The 20,886-nt window shown below is 31.2% G+C and overlaps 2 protein-coding genes across 5 annotated transcripts in view; both read right to left on the bottom strand.

Annotated features, from left to right (window-relative positions):
• Positions 1-11,869, bottom strand: part of LOC124424730 (E3 ubiquitin-protein ligase MIB1) — a 457,761-nt gene extending 445,892 nt beyond the window's left edge. For 2 of the 3 annotated variants that reach the window (XM_046964178.1, XM_046964180.1), the window contains exons 1-8: positions 11,664-11,869; positions 10,932-11,279; positions 10,621-10,821; positions 10,392-10,511; positions 9,944-10,273; positions 9,703-9,850; positions 9,360-9,604; positions 8,983-9,180 (exon numbers count right to left, since the gene is read on the bottom strand). In XM_046964178.1, coding sequence (XP_046820134.1) covers positions 8,983-9,180; positions 9,360-9,604; positions 9,703-9,850; positions 9,944-10,273; positions 10,392-10,511; positions 10,621-10,821; positions 10,932-11,279; positions 11,664-11,765 — 1,692 coding nt within the window. In that variant the 5' untranslated portion in view covers positions 11,766-11,869. The remainder of the gene's footprint in view (positions 1-8,982; positions 9,181-9,359; positions 9,605-9,702; positions 9,851-9,943; positions 10,274-10,391; positions 10,512-10,620; positions 10,822-10,931; positions 11,280-11,663) is intronic. The other variant, XM_046964179.1, reaches the window with a different exon arrangement.
• A 157-nt stretch (positions 11,870-12,026) lies between these two features.
• On the bottom strand, positions 12,027-20,481 carry LOC124424728 (E3 ubiquitin-protein ligase listerin). Of its 2 annotated transcripts, none has more exons than XM_046964177.1 (24): positions 20,378-20,481; positions 19,734-19,956; positions 19,296-19,505; positions 18,951-19,217; positions 18,690-18,805; positions 18,226-18,580; positions 17,966-18,153; positions 17,757-17,892; positions 16,983-17,669; positions 16,683-16,893; positions 16,225-16,573; positions 15,601-16,150; positions 15,403-15,518; positions 15,164-15,329; positions 14,865-15,043; positions 14,532-14,715; positions 14,243-14,417; positions 13,802-14,156; positions 13,561-13,707; positions 13,326-13,456; positions 13,052-13,263; positions 12,753-12,944; positions 12,503-12,670; positions 12,027-12,404 (listed from the first exon to the last, which is right to left on the bottom strand). In XM_046964177.1, exons 2-24 carry the CDS (start codon positions 19,776-19,778, stop codon positions 12,345-12,347), a joined length of 5,199 nt encoding a protein of 1,732 aa, XP_046820133.1. In that variant the 5' UTR covers positions 19,779-19,956; positions 20,378-20,481; the 3' UTR covers positions 12,027-12,344. The 2 variants fall into 2 exon arrangements, with proteins under 2 accessions (XP_046820133.1, XP_046820132.1); XM_046964176.1 differs by lacking the exon at positions 20,378-20,481 and adding an exon at positions 20,045-20,363.
• Positions 20,482-20,886: the final 405 nt, after the last annotated feature.

The raw sequence follows: 20,886 nt of genomic DNA, 5'->3' as shown, positions 1-20,886 counted from the left end.
CCCTTTCTTCATCCTTTGTACTGCCATTATAATACAATGCGTCTCGAGCTCCGTATATCGGTTGATTGTTCAAAGCAGTTCTAAACAGAGCTATAGTCCTCGAACGTGAGCAACCATCTTTGATGTCATCGTATCTTGTCGTCGTTAACGCGCCACACCTTCGATCCATTCATCCCAATCTTGAAAAATCTTTAAACTCATTTTAACGTATAGAGAAAAAAAAATGATATCTATGTATAATTTATATCCGTAATAAATCAGAATCTTACTTACATATGTGCATATTATTATCGACGTATCATCTTTGTTATTCGATCGATTACGAATTCGTAATAGACCTTGATAATTATTCATTAAAATAATTTATTATTATTATTATTATTATTATTATTATTATTATTATTATTATTTGTTCTATTTATTGATTTTCTGTCGTCATCATTATTAAATACCCGACGATAGGTTACGCTTTTATTATACGTCGACTCGATAATATATTCGTTAGAAAGCTACCACATATCCAGATCCCGCCACCCTCCTCCATTCCACCTCGACGAGATGTTATTTCACGATTACGATGAGCCAACACGTAAGTGTTAGGAAACACTTCTTTGCCTAACCATAGAACCTTACGAAATATTTACTTGCAAATATACTTTACGTATGTATATATATATATATATATATATATATATATATATCGATAGTCATCGAAATATTATTATTAATGATTCATCGATTTTTATAGATACATAAAATAAGATTTATAAATAATAATCGTTAACCCTTTTTCCCCAGATGAGATATACCTTGAAGGAAACGAGAAAGAGAAAAAAGAAAATAGAGAAGGAAGAAAACAGGAAATCTCATCGAGTCCCTTAGAAAAAGATAGATAAGTCTCTTCGAACGCAATTAATTTTAGTAAAAGCACAAAGGACGGAGACAAGTCATAAGAAACTAATGAGAAAGATAAAAAGAATGAGAGAAAGAAAGTGGGAGGAAGTGGGATGGAAAAATAGAAAGAAAAGAAAAAAAAAACGAAAGATGGAAGAAAGAAAAATAGAGGAGACAGGAGCGTATTAAAAGAAAATCCTGGAAATAAGAGGCTCGATAAGAGGAGGACATAGAAGAAAGAAAGAAAGAAAGAAGAAGAAGAAGAAGAACAAGAAAAAGATGAAGGAGAAGAAGACTAGAAAGAGAAGATAGAAAAAACAAAAAAGAAAGAAAGAAAAGAGAGGAAAAGGAAAAGACGAATTGGGGGAAAAAGGGCGCGATGAGTATTGGATTTGTAATAGGAAACGGTGCTGGTTCCTTGCACGCTGGTTGCGTAGTACGAGCTGCCTTCGAGCTCGTCTCATATCGAAATTGCGAGCCATTTTCCCGGATGGAAGACGTCGTCGTCGCGACGGCGTAAAGTCTTCCGCTGGCTCGAGCGAATGCATTATTCGCGAGCGAACGAGCAAAGGGCCACCGAACGGCTCCTTCCATTGCTCTGAAGCGCATCAGAAAGAGAGAAAAAGAGAGAGAGAGAGAGAGAGAGAGAGAGAGAGAGAGAGAGAGAATCAGGATGAGGATGAGAGGATGTTCAAGAGGATCTCTCTCTTTCTCTCTCTCTCTCTCTCTTTTTCTTTCTTTCTCTATCTATCTATCTCTATTTCTCTCTTTCTCTTTTCCCTGCGAATCCGATTGCCCGAGAGCAAAACGACGGGTTTATCGTCGAACCTATTTGCCGGTGCTCCATAATCGTTCGTTTTTCACGAGACTTTGGGTGCTCCCTAGCCAGAAGCTTCTCTATACACACTACTTCTCGACCAAAGAGGATTTGGAATCCTGCCCGTGCACGAACGTCCCAGCTACCAGAGCCGGCACCCATCCTTCCGCCCTCCCTCCCCACCCGCGCCCGATTACCACCACTGCCCCGTCCTCCTACTCTCCCCAGACCTACCCAAAAACCAACGATTTTACGTAAAATAACGATCCAACGTTAGGGAGGATCGTTGTTACCTTCGAACTTACGACGATCGGCAAACGCTCTTCTGTCTTTACCTTCTCTCGATATTTTTGCAATGAAACTTGTTTCTACTTTTTCTTTTCTTTATATATATATATATATATATATATATATATATATATATATTCTCCTTTGAAATCGACTATTTTCATTCGAAAGGTTTACCGTATATTATCTTTTTCTTTTTATTTTCTCTCTCTTTCTCTCTCTCTCTCTCTCTCTCTCTCTCTCTCTCTCTCACTTGCTGGCTCTTTTTCTTTTTTTTTTTTTTATGCGTATCAATCGAAAAGAATCAATGATCATGGGATACATAAAGAACGTATTTCGTTCTTTATTGAGGATTCATTTATTTATGTTAAATCAGAATATTTTTTGAAATTTGTTTTTAATTGATTGTCTCTCTCTCTCTCTCTCTCTCTCTCTCTCTCACTCTCTCTCTTTATCAAGCGTTCTATTAAGGAATCCTCTTTAGGGAATAAATTAACGTTGAAAGATTCAAGAAAAAAAAAGAAAAAAAAGAAAAAGAAAAAGAATTCATGGATTCGCTACGATTAATTCCCTCCCTCGTTCCCCACCTATTTTTTCGAAAAGGGAAAACGAAAGAGAAGACGAGATTAGCTTCGACTGTTAGGGAGCGAAAATCGAGGTGACGCTATTATCGCGCGTAGCCGCGTTGCGCGTGACGGGATTATAGAAAAGTTTCGTGAAATCTAAGGAAGAGTACGAAGAAAGAAAAAGAAAAAAAATGGAGAGAGAGAGAGAGAGAGAGAGAGAGAGAGAGAGAGAGAAAGAAAGAGAGAGAGACAGAGAGAGTCGGCTCGACTTGGCTCGAGGAACGATCAAAGTTTTTCTCCTCCTTCGGTAGAAAGGGATAAAAGTATTAAGAGTGAGAAAAGAGAGAAAAAGAGAGATAAAGAGAGAATGCGAGAGAGAACAAAAAGAAGAAGAAATTTCGAATTCGACGTAAAGCGACAGCGTCAAAATGGCTTTTGTTGTATCTCTAAGATGGACGTAAACTTTAAAGAATGATTTTCATTATCCTTTCTGGTTTCTTTTAATTTTTCTTATTTTTTTTCGTTTTATTTGAACGTTCAAAAAAATATTTTATTCAAAAAATTAATAAAATAAAAGTGTATTACGTCTTTCTCTCTCTCTCTCTCTCTCTCTCTCTCTATATATATATATATATATATCAAACTGATTAGAATCTTCACTTTAAATTATAAAATTAATAGCGCAACATATGTACGTGCTTATATAATTCTTTTTCAATCTTTTCAACATTTTCTTTCGTATTTTTATCCTTAGATCGAGAATAGGCGATATATTGAAAAATAAAAAGAAAAAGAAAAAGAAAAAGAAAAAAAAAAAGAAAAAAAGAAAAATAGAAGTATCACACAGAGAGATCTCTCTTCGTAGAATCTCGTTGTCTTAAAAATCGAAGTTTTCGTTCAGGGAATACATAAAGAACGAGAAAGGAATGATAGGAAGAAAACTGAAACATCCGTACGGGAAACAAAGAGCATTCAAAAAGTTTCCTATCGGGAGAAGTCATTCGGTTTTTCGTTTTCAATGCGAGAAAGAAAAAAAAAGAAAAACAGAAAGGAGAAAGAGAAATAGAAAAAGAAAATGAGAGAAAGAGAGAGAGAGAGAGAGAGAGAGAGAGAGAGAGAGAGAGAAAGAGAAGCAGAGCCAACAACATGGTGCTGAGGAGCTCACGTACCAAACGGTATTTCGATTAGTCCGATCTTTCTACAAGAAAAAAAAAAAAAAAAAAAAAAAGAAACAACAAGTGCAACGAGACGATCTAAGAAGATGGTAAGAATTCTTCTTTGAATCAGCAGTAGCATGCAGCAGCCATGCAGCCGTGCAGCATTCTTCTTGCTATCTACGTTGGAGCGAGCCCATTCGCTTTCTCTCTCTCTGTCTCTTTCTTTCTTGCATGGATCTCCTCACTAGGAATTTTGTGCACGTGTACGAAGGAAGCAAGAGGAAGAGAATAAAAAAAGTGAAAGAGGAAAAGGAAAGGGAAAGAAGAAAAAGAGTCTTTTTCGTTGGACCGCACGTGATCACGAAAATTGTCTTCTCTTTTCCTCCTGGAAAGAGAAAGAGAGAGAGAGAGAGAGAGAGAGAAGAGAGAGAAACATTCACACGCACACGCAGACAACGGAGGACAAAATGGAAAGCTTATCGTGGTTATTCTCTCGTGTATACCCTCGCGTGTATCCTCATGTACCTTACCAGCGTCAAAAATTAGTTCTTGGCTTTGATATGGATAACAAGAATTACGTTCGAAGATATCGAACGACAATGTAATCGAACGAACAGAACGAATTATCCCTATAGGGGATGAATTTTTATTATTCGTGAAATAAATACAAATATATATACTATAAAACTCTATTTCTTTTATCTCTCTCTTGTTCATTCATTCAAACATTCTCTCTCTCTCTTCCTCTCTCCTTCTCTCTCTCTCTCTCTCTTTCTCTTTCTCTCTCTCTCTCTCTCTCTCTCTCTCTCTCTCTTTGGTTCTCTTTTATCACTGAAGCGAACAAAATCATCGTGGCGTTATCGAGAGAAAGAGGAAAAAAAGAAGAAAAAAAGGAAGGAAAAGAAGAAGAAATATGTAAAAAAAAAAAAAGAAAAAATTCAAAAATAAACAAGAATGAAAACAAAGACAAGAGCAACAAAAAAAAAATGAAAGAAATAAGGCTCATCTCTATAGAATATGCCGAGCACGTAAGGGTTGTTTATCACGGAAAACGTTTGTCGGATTGTCTTCGGCTTCGAATTGTTTCGAAGGAAAATAGGGGAGAGATGTTGGAATCGTTATGTGTCGGTTCTCTCGCGAAGTATACAATCCATCCCCTTCCACCACCAATACTCTCTATCTCTATCTCTATCTCTATCTCTATCCCTATCTCTATCTCTATATCTCTATATCTCCTCCTCTATATATTTCTCTTTCTCTTTCTCTTTCTCTTTGGCCCGAGTCGAAGTTCCAGCTTGATTATGCGCAATGCGTATTCTCAAACACAAACCCGCGACACTCGTAAACGCAGCTGGAATTTGGAGCTTCCTCGAGCGCTCAGATAACCAAATTAATTAAGTCTCCTGCAAATGAGGAGATACCCGCCTAACGAAGGTGAATTAACGCTAATTCGCGTTCGTGTACCTGCCTACCTCCCTTCCTTCCCACTCTGCTTCCCTGCCTGCCACTGCTTTCCTCTGCCTGGCAGACTTCCTGCATGCGGCCAAACACGTTCGGTTTCATCTCTCTGTCTCTTTCTCTTTCTCTCTCTCTCTCTCTCTCTCTGTCTCTCTCTCTCTCTCTCTCTTCCTTCTGAGCTTTCTATTCCCTCTCTTCATAAGAAAGAAGAGTAGAGCAAACTACAAGCACGTACGATTATCTGTTTATAATATGCATATGTGCTTATATTTGTGTATATATATATATATATATATGTGTGTGTGTGTGTGTGTGTGTATAACATCTCAAATTTTTATTTTTTACTGATAATATATATGTTGGTAAAGTTTTACGGAAAAAAACTGGGACATCCTGTATATATGTATATATGTACATATATGTATATATATATATATATATATATATATATATATGTATGTACATATATATGTGTGTATATATCTTTTTTTGGACCTCATGTTTTTATTAATATTACGAGAAAATTTGCGAGAAAACGAAACAAAGCAAGCCGGGAAATGTTATTTCACGTCGCTTTCCTTTTTCTTTTTTTTCTTCCTGTTTTTTATACTTTTTTCTTTTTTACTAACTTGTACTCGCAAGTACCCGGAAAACAAGCTTGCAAGCTTGCCGCATGATAAAGAAAATTAGAGATGGAGCGAAAGATGAAAAAAGAAACGAGTTTCTTTTTATTTTTTCTTTTTTTTTTTTTTTTCTTTTTTTGTTTTCATCTATCCAAGAATAATTTGTTCTACTTGTCACTTTTTACATTTCATCAGGACTTTGATTAGAACGCGAGCGTCTAAAAATAATATACATATATATTCATTATTGGATAAAACGTATGAAATTTTTCTAACAATTTTTTTTAACTTTTTTTATTTTTATTTTATTTTATTTCTATTTTCTTTTTTTGTTTTGTTTTTTTGTTTTTTCTTTTTTTTTTTTTTTTTTTTTTTTTCATACTAGACTTCATCACCACGCAGCGCTCATTTATTTATGTATTTAAATAAAACATTCTATTGAATTGAATTGAATTGGATTGAAAGAATAGAATTGAAATAAAATTAAATCAACAAAAGAAAAGGAAAAAGGAAAAATAACTCGACGACGCGAAGAAATTTCCAATATGAGATATTCGAAAATAGTTTTAAACATGGATCGTACGAAAATAAGTGTATAAAAAGAAAGATAGATAGATAGATAGAAAGGAAGGAAGAAAGAAAGAAAGAAAGAAAGAAAGAAAGAAAGAAAGAAAGAAAGAAAGAAAGAAAGAGAGAAAGAAAGCACGAAGCTTTTTAACTTGGTATATCGAAGTTTACGTGGTAAAATATGCGTCGATATATCCTGATTGGAATCTCTAGCTCTTTCTCCCACGGAAATTTCGCCACAGAGAATCGCACCTTTTCCCCTTCTGTGTTTCGTTTTACCAACCTAAACTACCCCCTTTTCCCTCCCCCCCCCCTACCCCATCCCTATCCCCCTATCTTACTTCGCGCAAATTTATTTTTCTCCTTGCCGATTTAGACGCTACGATCCTATTTTCCCTTCGATTTTACGAAAAAGCAATTTTCGAGAAAGCTTGTTTTCCTTCATTATTCTTTATAAATATATATATATATATATATATATCATAATATTTCGAAACTATTTACAGAGCATCTAAACTCAACAAATATTTTTAACGATTTTGAAAAGAAACAATTTACAAGAATGTTATCCTTTAATATTCTTTACGAACAAGTAAATAAATAAATAAATAAATAAACAAATAAACAAATATATATATATATATATATATATATACACACACGTACATCGTATTTCTCTTTATCATAATATCGAAACCAATTATGGAGCATTATTAAAGCGACGATTTTTCTAATTCAAGGTAGAAAAACAATATGTAAGAAGGACGATTTCGAATTTGTTTTTCTTCTTTTATTTTTCTTCTCTTTCATTTTTTTTTTTTTCTTTTTCCTCTTTCTTAAAACTCCCTCACTAAACTGTTACGAATCCTTCTTTTATGCACCGGAAAAATAATCGTTCGTCGAGAATAATCCATGGGCCATGCACGAAGAAAATCCGATCGAGCAACGTAGCGTCACGAACGCTGCGTGATAGCGCAAAGAAATGACGGGAAGATTGACTCTAGGCAGATTAGGAGGATCCTGATGGATCTACCCGTCCGCGAACGCCGTGAATTTCATACCAGGAAGGAAGAGAAACTATACAGAGGGTGAGTGAGTGAGAAAGAAAAAAAAAGATAGAGATAGAGAGATAGAGATAGAGAAAGAGAGAGAGAAAGAGAGAGAGAGAGAGAGAGAGAGAGAGAGAGAGAGAACGAAGCGATTGAAACGAGAACAGAAAACGTTAGTTCGCGAGCTTTCACGTTGGTATAAATCATGGAAAAGTGGAATACCAAGAAATAAATCACGTCTAGACGATTCAAGAATAAAATAAACAAGGATGCGTTTCCTCTTCCCTACCCCCTATAACCTCTACCTCTCTGCCACCTCCCCCCAACCCCCATACAAACCAACCCCATCCTGCATTTCCAGTTCCTCTATCACGCATTCACGATATCGTGTTATATTTCACGAGATTTTTAGAGGTGAAGATTTCGTGCTAGGATAAAAGCTCAAAAGCGAGCATTCTCTTGGAAAACTACGTGTTATCTTCTACGACCTTTTCGATGAAACTTTGAAACTCTCATGCCAACCTTTCTTCCATATTCCTCGCTTACTCCTTCATCCCTTACTCTTCTCCAAAAAAAAAAAAAAAAAAGAAAGGTAGAAGAGGAGGAGAAGGAAAAAGAGAAGGAAAATGTGAAGACGCAAAACTTGCAACACTCCTAACTATAAATCGAACGCAAATTTATTATATCGATCGTCATTCAGAAGCATCGATATTTTCTCGAGTCACTTCTCTCTCTCTCCCCCTCTCTAACTCTCTTCCTCTCACTCTATTTCTCTAGGCTCAAGGGGGAACCTTTTCTCATGTGATCGCATATTAAACGAACTTGTCACGACAACTTGTCACACCTACTTCGTATATAAATAAGCTCATATATGTGTACATATATATATATATATATATATATATATATATATGTATGAATGTATGTATGAATGTATGTATGAATCTATGTATGTATGTATATACACGCATATATGTACGATCGATAGCTCAAATAACGTTCCGCTCTCAGAACAATCTCGTTCGTATTTCTATGCACAGAGATTTTATTTATATATCGTTCATAAATATCAAATCGAAATGGCAATCGAGTAAATTAATATTTTCCCTTTCCACCCCTATTTCCTCATCCAATAATATAAATCGCTACGGTCCATCTTTTTCTTCCTTTCCTCGCTCTTCTTTTATTTTTTTTTTTCTTTTATTTTTCTTGTTTCTTTCATTTTTTATTTCATTTTTACCCTTCCTCCCCTTTCCGTCTTTCTTTCTTTCCTTTCTTTTCTTTTTTCCTTTTTACAATTTTAATTTCCGTTCTATGCTACGTACACACACACACACACACACACACACACACACACACACACATATATATATATGTACGTACATATATGTACATAAATAAAAATACGACCAGTCAGAGATACGATTATATATCTATCGATCGTTTGACGAATTCATTTCTATCTCTATTTGAATAATATTCGTTGATGACTGGTTGCTCGACGTACTCGTTAATATATGTAAACAAAAGGGAAACATTGTATTTACAATCGAGAAAACTTACCTGCAAACTCGGATGACATCCTAACTCAAGCAAAGTTCTAACCACTCCAGCGTGGCCTTTGTTTACCGCGATGTGAAGGGCAGTCTGACGCCTTTTGTTACGAGCATTGAGATCAGCACCAGCACCTGCCAGCAAAGCCATTACTCCTGGTTCATCACCGAATGCAGCATGATGGACCGCTCTATCACCATCCTTATCCTATTTAATCAAACAGTAAATGTAATATATATCTAATCGAATTTTACTTTCTTTCTTTTTTTTTTTTGTCTTTTCGATCATTAAATATCGTAACAATATATATATATTTTGTTATATGTATATATATATATATATATATATATATATATATATATATATATGTATATATACATATATACCTCGATTTCAACATCGGCTTTGTAACGGAGGAGAATTTTAATAACTTCCAAATGACCATTTTGACTCGCAGCTTGCAAAGCTGTATGACCAGAAAATACACCATTAACGTCGGCCTCGGGTCTCTTTAAACATTCCTCGCATTTGCATGCATCACCGTTCGCCGCAGTTTTTACAAGCTCTTCGTTAACGTCACCCGAAACATGAGTTTCAAATAGTTTCTTCAATAGTTCTGTTAAAAAACGTTCTGTTAAAAAACAAAAATCATTATTTTTCTCTTTTTTTTTTTTGCAATCTCAGTCAACATTGAGACGCAATTGAATATTATTAAATGGAAGTACGAACCTCCGCTACTGTTTCCTGGAACGCTACCATCGCTACTAGCAACTTTTGTTACCGCTTGTGGATTATACGTCCACGATGTACTACACACTTCGACCTTCAAATCTCCATCGTGATATATCTGTTGTACTCTTCCTATTTTTCCCAAAGTCTAAGAAAAAAAAAAAAGAAAGGAAATACGGAGCATGTTACATTTATTAAATATATTTAATCGATGTAAAAAAAAAAAACATTCATCAATTACTGGTGCCATAGCGTCCGCCCATTCTCCATGACCACGTTGTAACAATTTAATCTTTTCCAAATCGTTACAAATTTGTACCAAATCACCAACAGCAAAGGTTTGATTGTCCGAACTGGAACTTGTAACAGGAACAGGTATTTGAACTTTTGTAATTACAGCTGGATTGAAAGTCCACCTGTTGCCACTCGGATATGAAACGACAATATCGTGATCTTCGTCAATACCAACAACGGTACCGGTAGTACCAAGACATTCAAACATTCCATCGGTCCAACCACCATGACCGTGTTGCAGTGATTGTACTATTTCTAATTCCAAGTCGACATTAACCTTTGTCAAAAATAAATATCATTTAAAATTCAAAAGAAAAAACAGAAGGAGGAGAATATAAAAGGAATAACAATAATTGAAAATTATTATGCTTTAAAAATTATATATATATATATACCTGATCTCCAATCTGTAAACCATGTGGTCCAGTCCTACCTGGACCTTGTTCACCTAACAATGGTAAATGATCCCTATAAACTGTTTGTCCTTTTGCATCGCTGACAACCTTTAAATCGGCCTAAAGAGTTAAAAAAAAAAAAACAAACAAAATCAATATGAATAAATAAATATTCATTATAGTATAAAAATTAAAATTCATTATCATAATGTAATGTATAAAAACTAACCATTCCTTCAAATCCAACTCGATACAAATTTTTTGCGCCATTATCCCAAATAACGTAAGCCGCTGAACGAGGACTAGCTGATGACCAATCCTGTACTTCATTAACTTTTCCTCTACGTCCATTTCCACCATCTTGATCTTCCCATTGCCAATCAACACCCCTAACAACTCTTGCACCAGGAAATATACCTCTAATGGCTATCTGTAAATTCAAAAAAAAAAAAAAAAAAAAATATTGTATTAATATATTCCATTTATTATGTATCCTTTTTATTAATTTCTATATTCTTTTTATTAATTCCTATTACATACTTTTTTAGTTTTACGTCTTGGTTCTAATAAAACACGTTCACTTCCAGGAGTAGCAATGCGATAAAATTTATGCCTTAAATGATGTTTATCTCCGTGATAACAAATAGAGCACAAATCATAATTTCCACATTCTGCACATTTCCATCGAATACCAAAGATTGGTTGCTGTCTACAAGTGTCACACATAGTTCCTTCGTGCTTGACACCTGTTGGTGCTGAGTCCAATATACGTAAATCAAATGCACCAGAACAACGATAATTTGCTGCAGTACCATTATCCCATACCACAACAACTTCTTCTGGTGATTCAAAATTTCTTACTGTTCCTACATGCCCTTCTCCTCCATCCTATTAAACAATAATACACTGTTAACATAACTTAACCTTGATTTATTACTTACTTAATTCTTTTCTTAATTTATTAATAATATTAAAACAATTTATGAATAATAGAATAAAATACGATTTATATTCATGATTACTCGTATTAAAATAAATTATTAACATAATCAAACATGTAAAGAAGAGAATTGTTGATTGTTCGATAACCTTAAAAGTTTTTGTTAAAAATATTTTTAAATTTGAATATAAATTAATGAAAAAAAAAATTATCAGCTAAAATAAATAAATAATACAAAGATGTTATACAATACTGGTAACGTTAAATTAATAATGAAAGACTATGAACAATTTGAAAAATACATATTTATAATAAGTAACCTATGTTCCAACCTGTTTACCCCATTTCCATTCGGGTCCACGAATAACTCGAGCGCCGACACCCTCCATCATAAACCGCGATGTACGAGTACCGGTACTCGCACTAGTCTCCATGCCTTGATATTTAAAAAATGTTCACCGATACCGCGAAAATTACCGAAACACGAGACCGCTTTCACGTACGAACACTGAAAAATACCGCCATCTTAAACTAATGTCAAAACATATCGTACCAACTTTCATCCAATAGAGTCATTACTTTGGTCGATGGCAGCGCCATCAATAGCGATAAATCGAAAAATGGGAACTAATCTTTGTTTATATTTCTAACTTAACAATATAAAACAACGAAGAATTTCTAACGCAGATCATAGGTATCTGTTATTAATAATATATTTTATCGACAACTAGGTTCTTGGCAACTTGAGAGCTATTCAGTTCTAAACTAAAAACTTATATTGTTTTTAGTTTAGAAAATTGGTTTGTATTACAATCAATTATTTTAAATACATCTTAAAGAGACACATAAATTCCGTAAGACATAAATTTTCACTACTTCCATATATATATATATACTAACACCATAAATTATATTACATCATCAATTTTGTTTCTTACAAATACTGTATATAATCTTCTTTTATTATATCATCTTATTATATATTCATAGTCCACTTTATATTTATGATTAAATTAAAATACATTCCGACATATAGGGCATGTAGATTTTTGACTTGTACTGAACCATTTGTACTAGAATAAAAAAATATACATATATACATACATATATATACATATAACATAGTACGTAATATAATATTTCAATAATAAATAATATATAAAATTCTTACCAAGCATGGTGTGTGGAATTTCTTCCGACAAGTATGACAAGACAATTTTGGTATTTGATAAGTGCTTATATGAAAGATACTGAAACATATATAACACTCCTCGACACCTGCAAATTTTTTGTCCAAGTTCTTTTTCCATGATATTAATCCATCCCAAATTGATCCATTCTGTATCAAAAACAATTGTATAACAATTAAATACCATAGACATTTTAATATTCATACACGTATATATAATAATAATTCTTACTTGGTGAGTAAGAAATATTGACAGATGCATATGACAATTTCTCCAATTGGCGGTACCTCCTGCATGTTGTCCTGGTTCTACAGTCACCGGACCCAATGGATGATTTGGTGGTAAAACAATACTCAGTTCTAATTCTGTATCATCCATTTGATACAATGCTACTACCTCTCTAGCTGTTGGATGAACTTTTACCTATGATATTAATAACAGAAAAAAAAAATAAAATAAAAAGAAATGAATACTCTCAGTTTATTAAATAAGTCACATGCGTTTGATGAACACATTTTCTATTTTTTTACCTGCATGTTTTCAACATTGACTAGCCTATTATTAAGAAGTTCTTCTTGACATAACATAGGACTAACATAATGCATCGTTATTCTATCCACTGCAGCGCTAACTTTGCTATCAGCAGTACTCCACCACTGTCTCACTAATACAGGTAAATGCCTCAAAGTATTTGTATATAACCAACATACTATATGATCCAATCTCCATTCAGTCCAACTTTCTAAAAATAAATTATCCGAATTAAAAATAAAATAATTAACAATAAGTAATAAATAGACATACCTCCAAAATTCAAAGATGGTACTGTAGAAAACATTTCTACTAATTTGGCTGGTTTATTTTTGTTATCCTGTAGCACTTCCACTGGCATTAATCGAAATATATTATTCAATAAGGATGGAAAGAGATCTTTCCTGAAGGCATTAATAAACACATTTTTAATTAAATTTTTTTCTTACATGGATTTTTATAATCCACATGTAAACATCATTGCCTCATTTTTAAAAATAAAACTTACTTTAATATTTCAGCATATTGATATCGTAAATCACCATGCGTATTTGCACACATATCCAAAACAATTGACCAAAGCAATAAGTAACCCAAAGTATATGTGTAAGAGTCTGTATAAGGTTGTATTGTACAACTAATAGTGTCACATAATCTGAATGGGAATAAAATAAGTCCAAAACAATAAATAATTGTATTGTAAATAAATAATAAAAATATATTTATATAATACTTTTTTTAATACGAACTTGAAATCTATAAGCATCGTGTTCACTATATACTGTATATTCAGAAGAGCTTCTTCGAAATTTCTAATACTTAAAACAAGTGGATGAAAGCATTCTGTTTCCATGGACGTTTTATCTTGTTCTACAAGCTCAGATATAACATGTTTTAAACAATGATATACACCCAATTGAATAGACGGCGCTGGAGACTGAAGAAGTTTCAGACATAATTTTATTGTTTCATCTAAATTATTACTGTCAGTAGGCACGTTCTCATTTTTGAAAAGCACTTTAGGATAAAGTAGACTTATCGTTTTGCCCAAATAATCTAAAGCAATAATTGGCTTTAAAATTCCCATTTTTTCAATGCATGACTCTGAAAATATTTGATTAAATTTTAATTATAAAAAATATTAATATCGTGAATTTTACATCATTTCGTAAGAAAAAAAAAAAATTTACCAGCATGGAGCTTCCAAGTTTGTAGAATACCTCTGTGTATGTCATTAGCAAAGACAGCTTTCCATTCATCTAAAATAGCAGGTGGTAATTCACTCAATGGTTCTACATTGTGTTTATGCATCAAACTTTGAAATTCATAAAAAAGCTGACTAACAGCTACTGTTAATGCTGTCACCTGTATAAATAGATATATGTATATATGCATATATGTGTTTATTACTATGTATTTTAATATTATAATATTGAAAAGAGTATATACTAGATACTCTTTTTTTTTTTTTTTACTTACCTTAAGATCATTGAAGTTATCTTTAGATTTATTTACAGAAACTTGCCAGGATGCTAAAGATATCAGAATAAAATCCCAATTTTTACAGGATAATTTTGTAGGTATTCTTATAATAAGTTCAGTAAGAAATCTTATAATTTCTAAAATTAAAGCTACATTTTCCCACGATTCATCACTAATATTGCTATAAAAAAAAAAAAAAAAAAAAGAAAAAAGAAAATAATAGAAGTCATTATTTAAAAGTGTTTGAAATAGAATTTTTACAAAAGTATAATTATTATAAACTCGAATAAATAACAATTATAATATGAAATATAAATTAAATATACAAACCAATCAAAAAGTAAAAAGTTAGAATTTTGCTGTTGATTTGATGCAATCCTTTCTAAAATATTGACATGTATTGAAGTATTTGCTTGAGTTGAAAGTATATTTCTTCCTACAATTAATGCACTTAAAAGATCATCTGTTGATACTTGAATATTTTCTGGATCTAAATATTGAGATATAATCTGAAATACAATATTAAAAAAAAAAAGAAAGAAAGAAAAAAATTAAAAAAAATTAAAAAATATAATATTAACTTAGTATGTATGAGAATATATATTTAAGAAAATCAAAAAAGTTTATACCTGCACTGCTTGTAAATATGCTTCTTTGTCGCATGCATCACTATCAGGAATAATGCTATTGCTTTTACATATTTTACAATATTTTGCAAGATCTTCTTTTGCACATAATTCCGTAAAATAGACATTTATGATGTAAGGTAAAATACTTCCATATTCAGACTTATATCTGAAAGAAGAACATATTATTTATAACTTGAAATATCTTAAAAAAAAAATAAAAAAAAAAAAAAAATACCTACTTTTGAATATAATGAAGAATTTCCTCGTGTTCCTTTTTAGTTATATGTTTTTGCAAATTTTTCAAATTATTTTTTATAGATGTCAGAAGTTTCTCCACATTTTTGTAACATTTGGCCTATAAAAAAAAATATTAATTGTTTAAATGTTAAAAAATTACATGTTATAATTGTATAACATATAATGTAGAATGTACTTACAGATTTATAGTAATTCACATAAATATGTCCTAAAGTAACACAATGTATAATATTTACTAATATCTCTGTAAATCCTGGTATCAAAATTTGATTTTCAATGTCATTCTCATCCACATTTTCATCCACATTTTCATCAACATTTTCATCTACATTTTCATCTACATTTTCATCTACATTTTCTTGCTCATATCTTAAATAAAGATTACTTAATAATTTTGTTACAAATAAAGCCCACATTAGGCAATTTTCTGTATTATCTATTAAAACATTGTCAGTTAAATTAATGATTGCAGTATGGTGGTATGCACGTATCTTTTGTTGAGGTTTTGATACATATAAATGTCCAGTTATTACTTCTGCATAAATTACAATTTCAGTTACTTCAGCCATCCATGTACTTATATTTGATTCTGTTAAAAATGTCGAAAGAACTTCTTTTGCATATTCCATTTTCATAACATCAGTATTTACATATAGTTCATTATTAATTATTACTTCAAGAAAATCAGTTGCTATGTCTACTAGCAAATCTTTTACATCAGCTTCGTATCTGTAAAATATAAAATGATATGAATACAATAAATGAAAAAAAACCTATCGTCCGTTTAAAATATATAAACTCACGTATTGCATATTTCATTCCAAGTAATAGCTGCAATTTGCTTAGTGAACGAAGTAAACTCAGAATGTGCAAGTCTTTGTCTACACTTAGAAAGACCTTTTTTCCAAACATTTTGCATGTCATTGATAGAAATGGAATCATAATTGTTCGAATATTCTTGCATACACAAAACAAAAAGTGCTTTTAATAATTGTACGGCACCAGATATTGGTTTCTTATAAGTCCATACAAGTGGTACAAGTTGTAAAATTAATTTTGCAAGTTCTACCAAGGAGGCTTCATTTTTCTGATTTATTGAGTCACATAGGATTGTAATAATTTGATTAGCTTTATCTTCGTTTATTAATGGATCTAAAAACAAATAAATATTATATGAGCAATATATCAATACAAATATAAATAAAAATACATTGATAAATATTAAAAATTATATATAATAAATATTAAAAATATTACATACCACCATCCTCAGATAAATCAAAAGCCAATAGAATCAATTTCTTATTTCTTTCTAAATTGGTATAAGTACCAGAAACCACTTCTTTAACTACATCTATAAGTAAACTAGTTACTTTAGATTGTGAACACCATTTTTTTATTACAGCATCATTTCTATTATTTTTGGATAAACCACATTCAATAATACTTCTAACTATAGTGACATTCTCAAACTAAAAATCGAAATAATATACATATATAGATACATAAATATATATATATTATCTGTACAGGAATAAAATGTAAAATATAATGATCTTACCTCTGTTAATGAATTTAAAACTTTATCTTTATCCGTATTATCCATATACTTTACAAGTTTGAAAATTAATTCTGCTACATATTTTTCTTTGTTTGTTGCCTGTGTTAACCAGTTTTGCAAAGTTTCACTATAAAACTGGAAGAAACTTATGTCCGGATTTAATGATTTTGTAAGAGCAATGAAAAGCTCTTGACACTCAAAATGTGTGATAATTTCATTAAGATATTTGATATATTCTATGAAATGATCTGTATTAATTTTATTAAAACACGTGACACAAAAATCATTAACAAAATTAAAAAGTTCAGCTTGAAAAACTGTGTCCACTTCTACCTCTACCTTTTGTATTTGACATTTAGGTTCAGTGATTTGATCAGTTTCAACAAAGTTTACTTTTAAATTTTTTCGTCTTCTACTTGGGATATCCCTTAAGTTAAGTAAAAATTCTATTTGACAACTACTTATATTTTCAATAGATTCTAAATTAGAAGTTTGTATCATATTTATGAGTTTTTCATATAATTGTTTAAGTTCTGTCCAAAATATACGTAACAAAACAGGATACGATTTATATTCTTCATTGTATCGATTTTTACTCCAATATATCAATAGCTGGCTAACTTCACAAAATAAAATCTCTTCTATTATTATACTTTTTGTTAAACACATTTCTATTAGAGGAATTAGCTGCAATATTTAATAGATTATTTTACATCACTATTCATATAATAAATGAAATAACATTTTTTATTTATTTTAAGTATTGTTACATACCTGTTCTTTCAAAAGTTTCTCACATAAAGTAACATCATTGGCATTCAATAATATTGCATATCGTAAACACTCAACAAAGGAAACTGTTACTGCAAACATTTCAGAACGACTAAATTGAACTCTCTTAGCTGAGAATCTGAAAAACTTTTATATTATAAAAATTGTTATACAATTAAACGGACTAAGTTTAAATAAAATTGAAAGAATACCCTTGGCGCATGTTCTCAAAGAAATTCGTATATAATTTTGTATTATCGATATTTAATTTTGGAAATTGACTGAGAAAAGGTAATAAATTAGGATAAACAACACTTGCACAGCACTGTCCACCACTACGTAAAATTTTCCATAATTTCGGCAACACAAGCTGCTCAATACTAACTACTGTATACCAGTCCTGTAAACAAAAATTTAATATTTTATCAATATTTCATCCAATTTAACAGAAATTACAATCTAAATATCTTACTTGTACTTTATTAATAGCAACAAGCATACACTCCCAGATTGCTGATGAAAGTGCAGGTTCCATTTCATCAAGACTATTCATAATAGCTGTTATTGTTCTTTTCTTTTCATTTTGTATCAAATCATCTGCATTTTCTAATATCGACGTTAATACAGTAAAAAATGCTGTTGTTATAGGAAAGGCATTATGCTTGGCCAATTTCCAAAATTTATTATTACTTATAATTTTCTCATGAATTTCAATAGCCTGCTTTACTTCTTGAAATGGTATCTTTTTAAAATAATAACTGTAACCATGTAAACTTGCCACCAATACTCTTTGATACTTTGCTTCCATTTCTTCTGGACTTAAAGATCTTTAAGAAAAAAAAAAAATAAAAAAAGAAGTATAATAAAAATATAAAGAGAACATACATAAATACAATTACACATTATATATATATTTAAATAAATAATGAAACATACTTATGTATAGACAATGATTGCGGCGTTTGAATTATAATATTATTAAAAATATATAATAATATTTCATCTTGACAATGGATTATTACATCGACTATTCTCTTTTGTGGGAAGATCACCTAAACATTCAAAAAAAAAAAAAAAGAAAGAAAGAACTATTAAATAATTGACAAACAATTTTTTTGTATCATTTCAAAATGCTGTGGTGGAAAAAATTAAAGTCTAAATAAAAAAAAAAAAAGAAAAAAAAAATATATTACTCACATTAAATGAATTTGTTGCAGCCGATGCAGCAGGTGGATAAGTATCATATTGAGAGGTAAACCAAGAACCAGCAATTTGCTTTAAATATGTAATAATACCTTCACTAACTCGTTTTACTACAGCAAGATGAGCTAATTGTGCAGCTTCTCTTACTTTATGTTCAATATCAATAGCTAAAATATTATATAATCTAGGCCAAAAGGGTAACATTCCTTCAACTGCTGTTAATTTTTCTGTTCGACACATAATAGCAAATTCTTGCAAAGCCTAAAAAAATATATTCATATATTAAATAGGCATAACATGATTACCACTTGACAAGATTGGAAAATATTAACTTTTTACCTTGTACCTGGTTGTTGCATCCTTCTTATTCATTTTTTTCAAAACTATTTGAAAATTAGAATTTACATTATGCATTTTAATGTCATTTACATTGCAAAGAGTTAATCCAGGAAGTATAGGGACATAGCCACCGTCTTTCACAGCAGAAAATCCAACAAAATTGGGCATTGCAGTTCCCAGAAGCTCTGCGCTTCTACTACTATTTGATGGCTAAAAAATGAAAATAATATTTTGAAGATATTTGGAATAAAGACAAAAAAAAAGAAGTTACACGTTGTATCATTAATTTTGTTTTTGTACTTTATCAAAATGTACTTAAATCTTTTTTAATAGATTACAAAATCTCTGTCTAATACATTAAAGATACATATTGTCTATAGTACTTGAGGTTAGGAAAAAAGAAAAAAATAATAATTATACATTAAAATTAATACATACCCTTGCATTATTTTTACTTCGCTGTGCTTGCTTGTTTTTACCCATGATGATTTAATTGACAATATAACAAAAAATTTTTATGAAGCAATACCACGCAATTTTTTTGTCTTTATCTTTCCAATCCACAACTACTATTCTCGTAAGAGCATAGACAGATAAATAATTGCTTCCGAAATATAGCACATCAATATTGTTGCCTATCTCTGATGTTATTTTACAAGTTCTGTAAAAATATCACCTTAGTTAAATGGATATAGTTAAAGCTAGGTATTTTGATATAAATATATATGTATATATATATATGATCTCACATTTATTATGTCCCATGCATAGTTGCATTTATTAAAGCTATTCACTATCCCTGATTTTATAATGATTTTACGCCATCAATGAGAATGGACGTAATTCTTGATGGATTTTGATGAACACGATTTAATTTTAAAAACAAAACTTTAATCTAGGACACAACTTTATTAAATTTTTGAAAAAGTTTTATATTATTTGAAAAAAATCATGTTAAAAAATGGTCTTTCTCAATGATCATTTATGCACTTTTACAACAATTTGAAAAAACATATATCCTAGACGAATCCGTTGTCTTTAAAATGACATATTATAGAATAGAAATTGATTAAGAATTATACCTGCTCTCATTGTTGACGTAAATCCTATTTTCGACATTTTTCACGTAGAAAAAGTTTTGCACTGTGGCGCCCCTCCAAATTCGTGGCAAAAAAGAAGAAGCTCGTATCCCCACTACTGACTTTCGTATCAGCGATTAAATGGTGTATACTCATTCCGTAGCGAGCGATCAAGTAGTGATCATCTGATTGTTTGTTTACGTAAATAACTGATCGTTAGATTTTCTAAATTATTCCAAACGAAAAGAAAAAGGTATCATAATGATCGCAAGGATAATCTACGATAACTTACTCGGTTACTCTTTGTACAGATGATTCTTTGAAAAAAAAATATAAGGAAATACATGATCACTCTCAAAAAGACTATTACAAGCGAAAAAATTATAATAATTTTAATTCAACATTTTAATACTTAAAAATTTTCATCTCAGTGTTATTGCCCTTGCATAATCTATATATATACGTTCTTTAACTTCGACGATTATCGAATTAGTATTCTCTTGTACTCTCTC

Source organism: Vespa crabro, chromosome 6 (assembly GCF_910589235.1).
Source record: "Vespa crabro chromosome 6, iyVesCrab1.2, whole genome shotgun sequence".
Classification (NCBI taxonomy): domain Eukaryota; kingdom Metazoa; phylum Arthropoda; class Insecta; order Hymenoptera; family Vespidae; genus Vespa; species Vespa crabro.
This window is presented reverse-complemented; position numbering and strand designations above follow the sequence as displayed.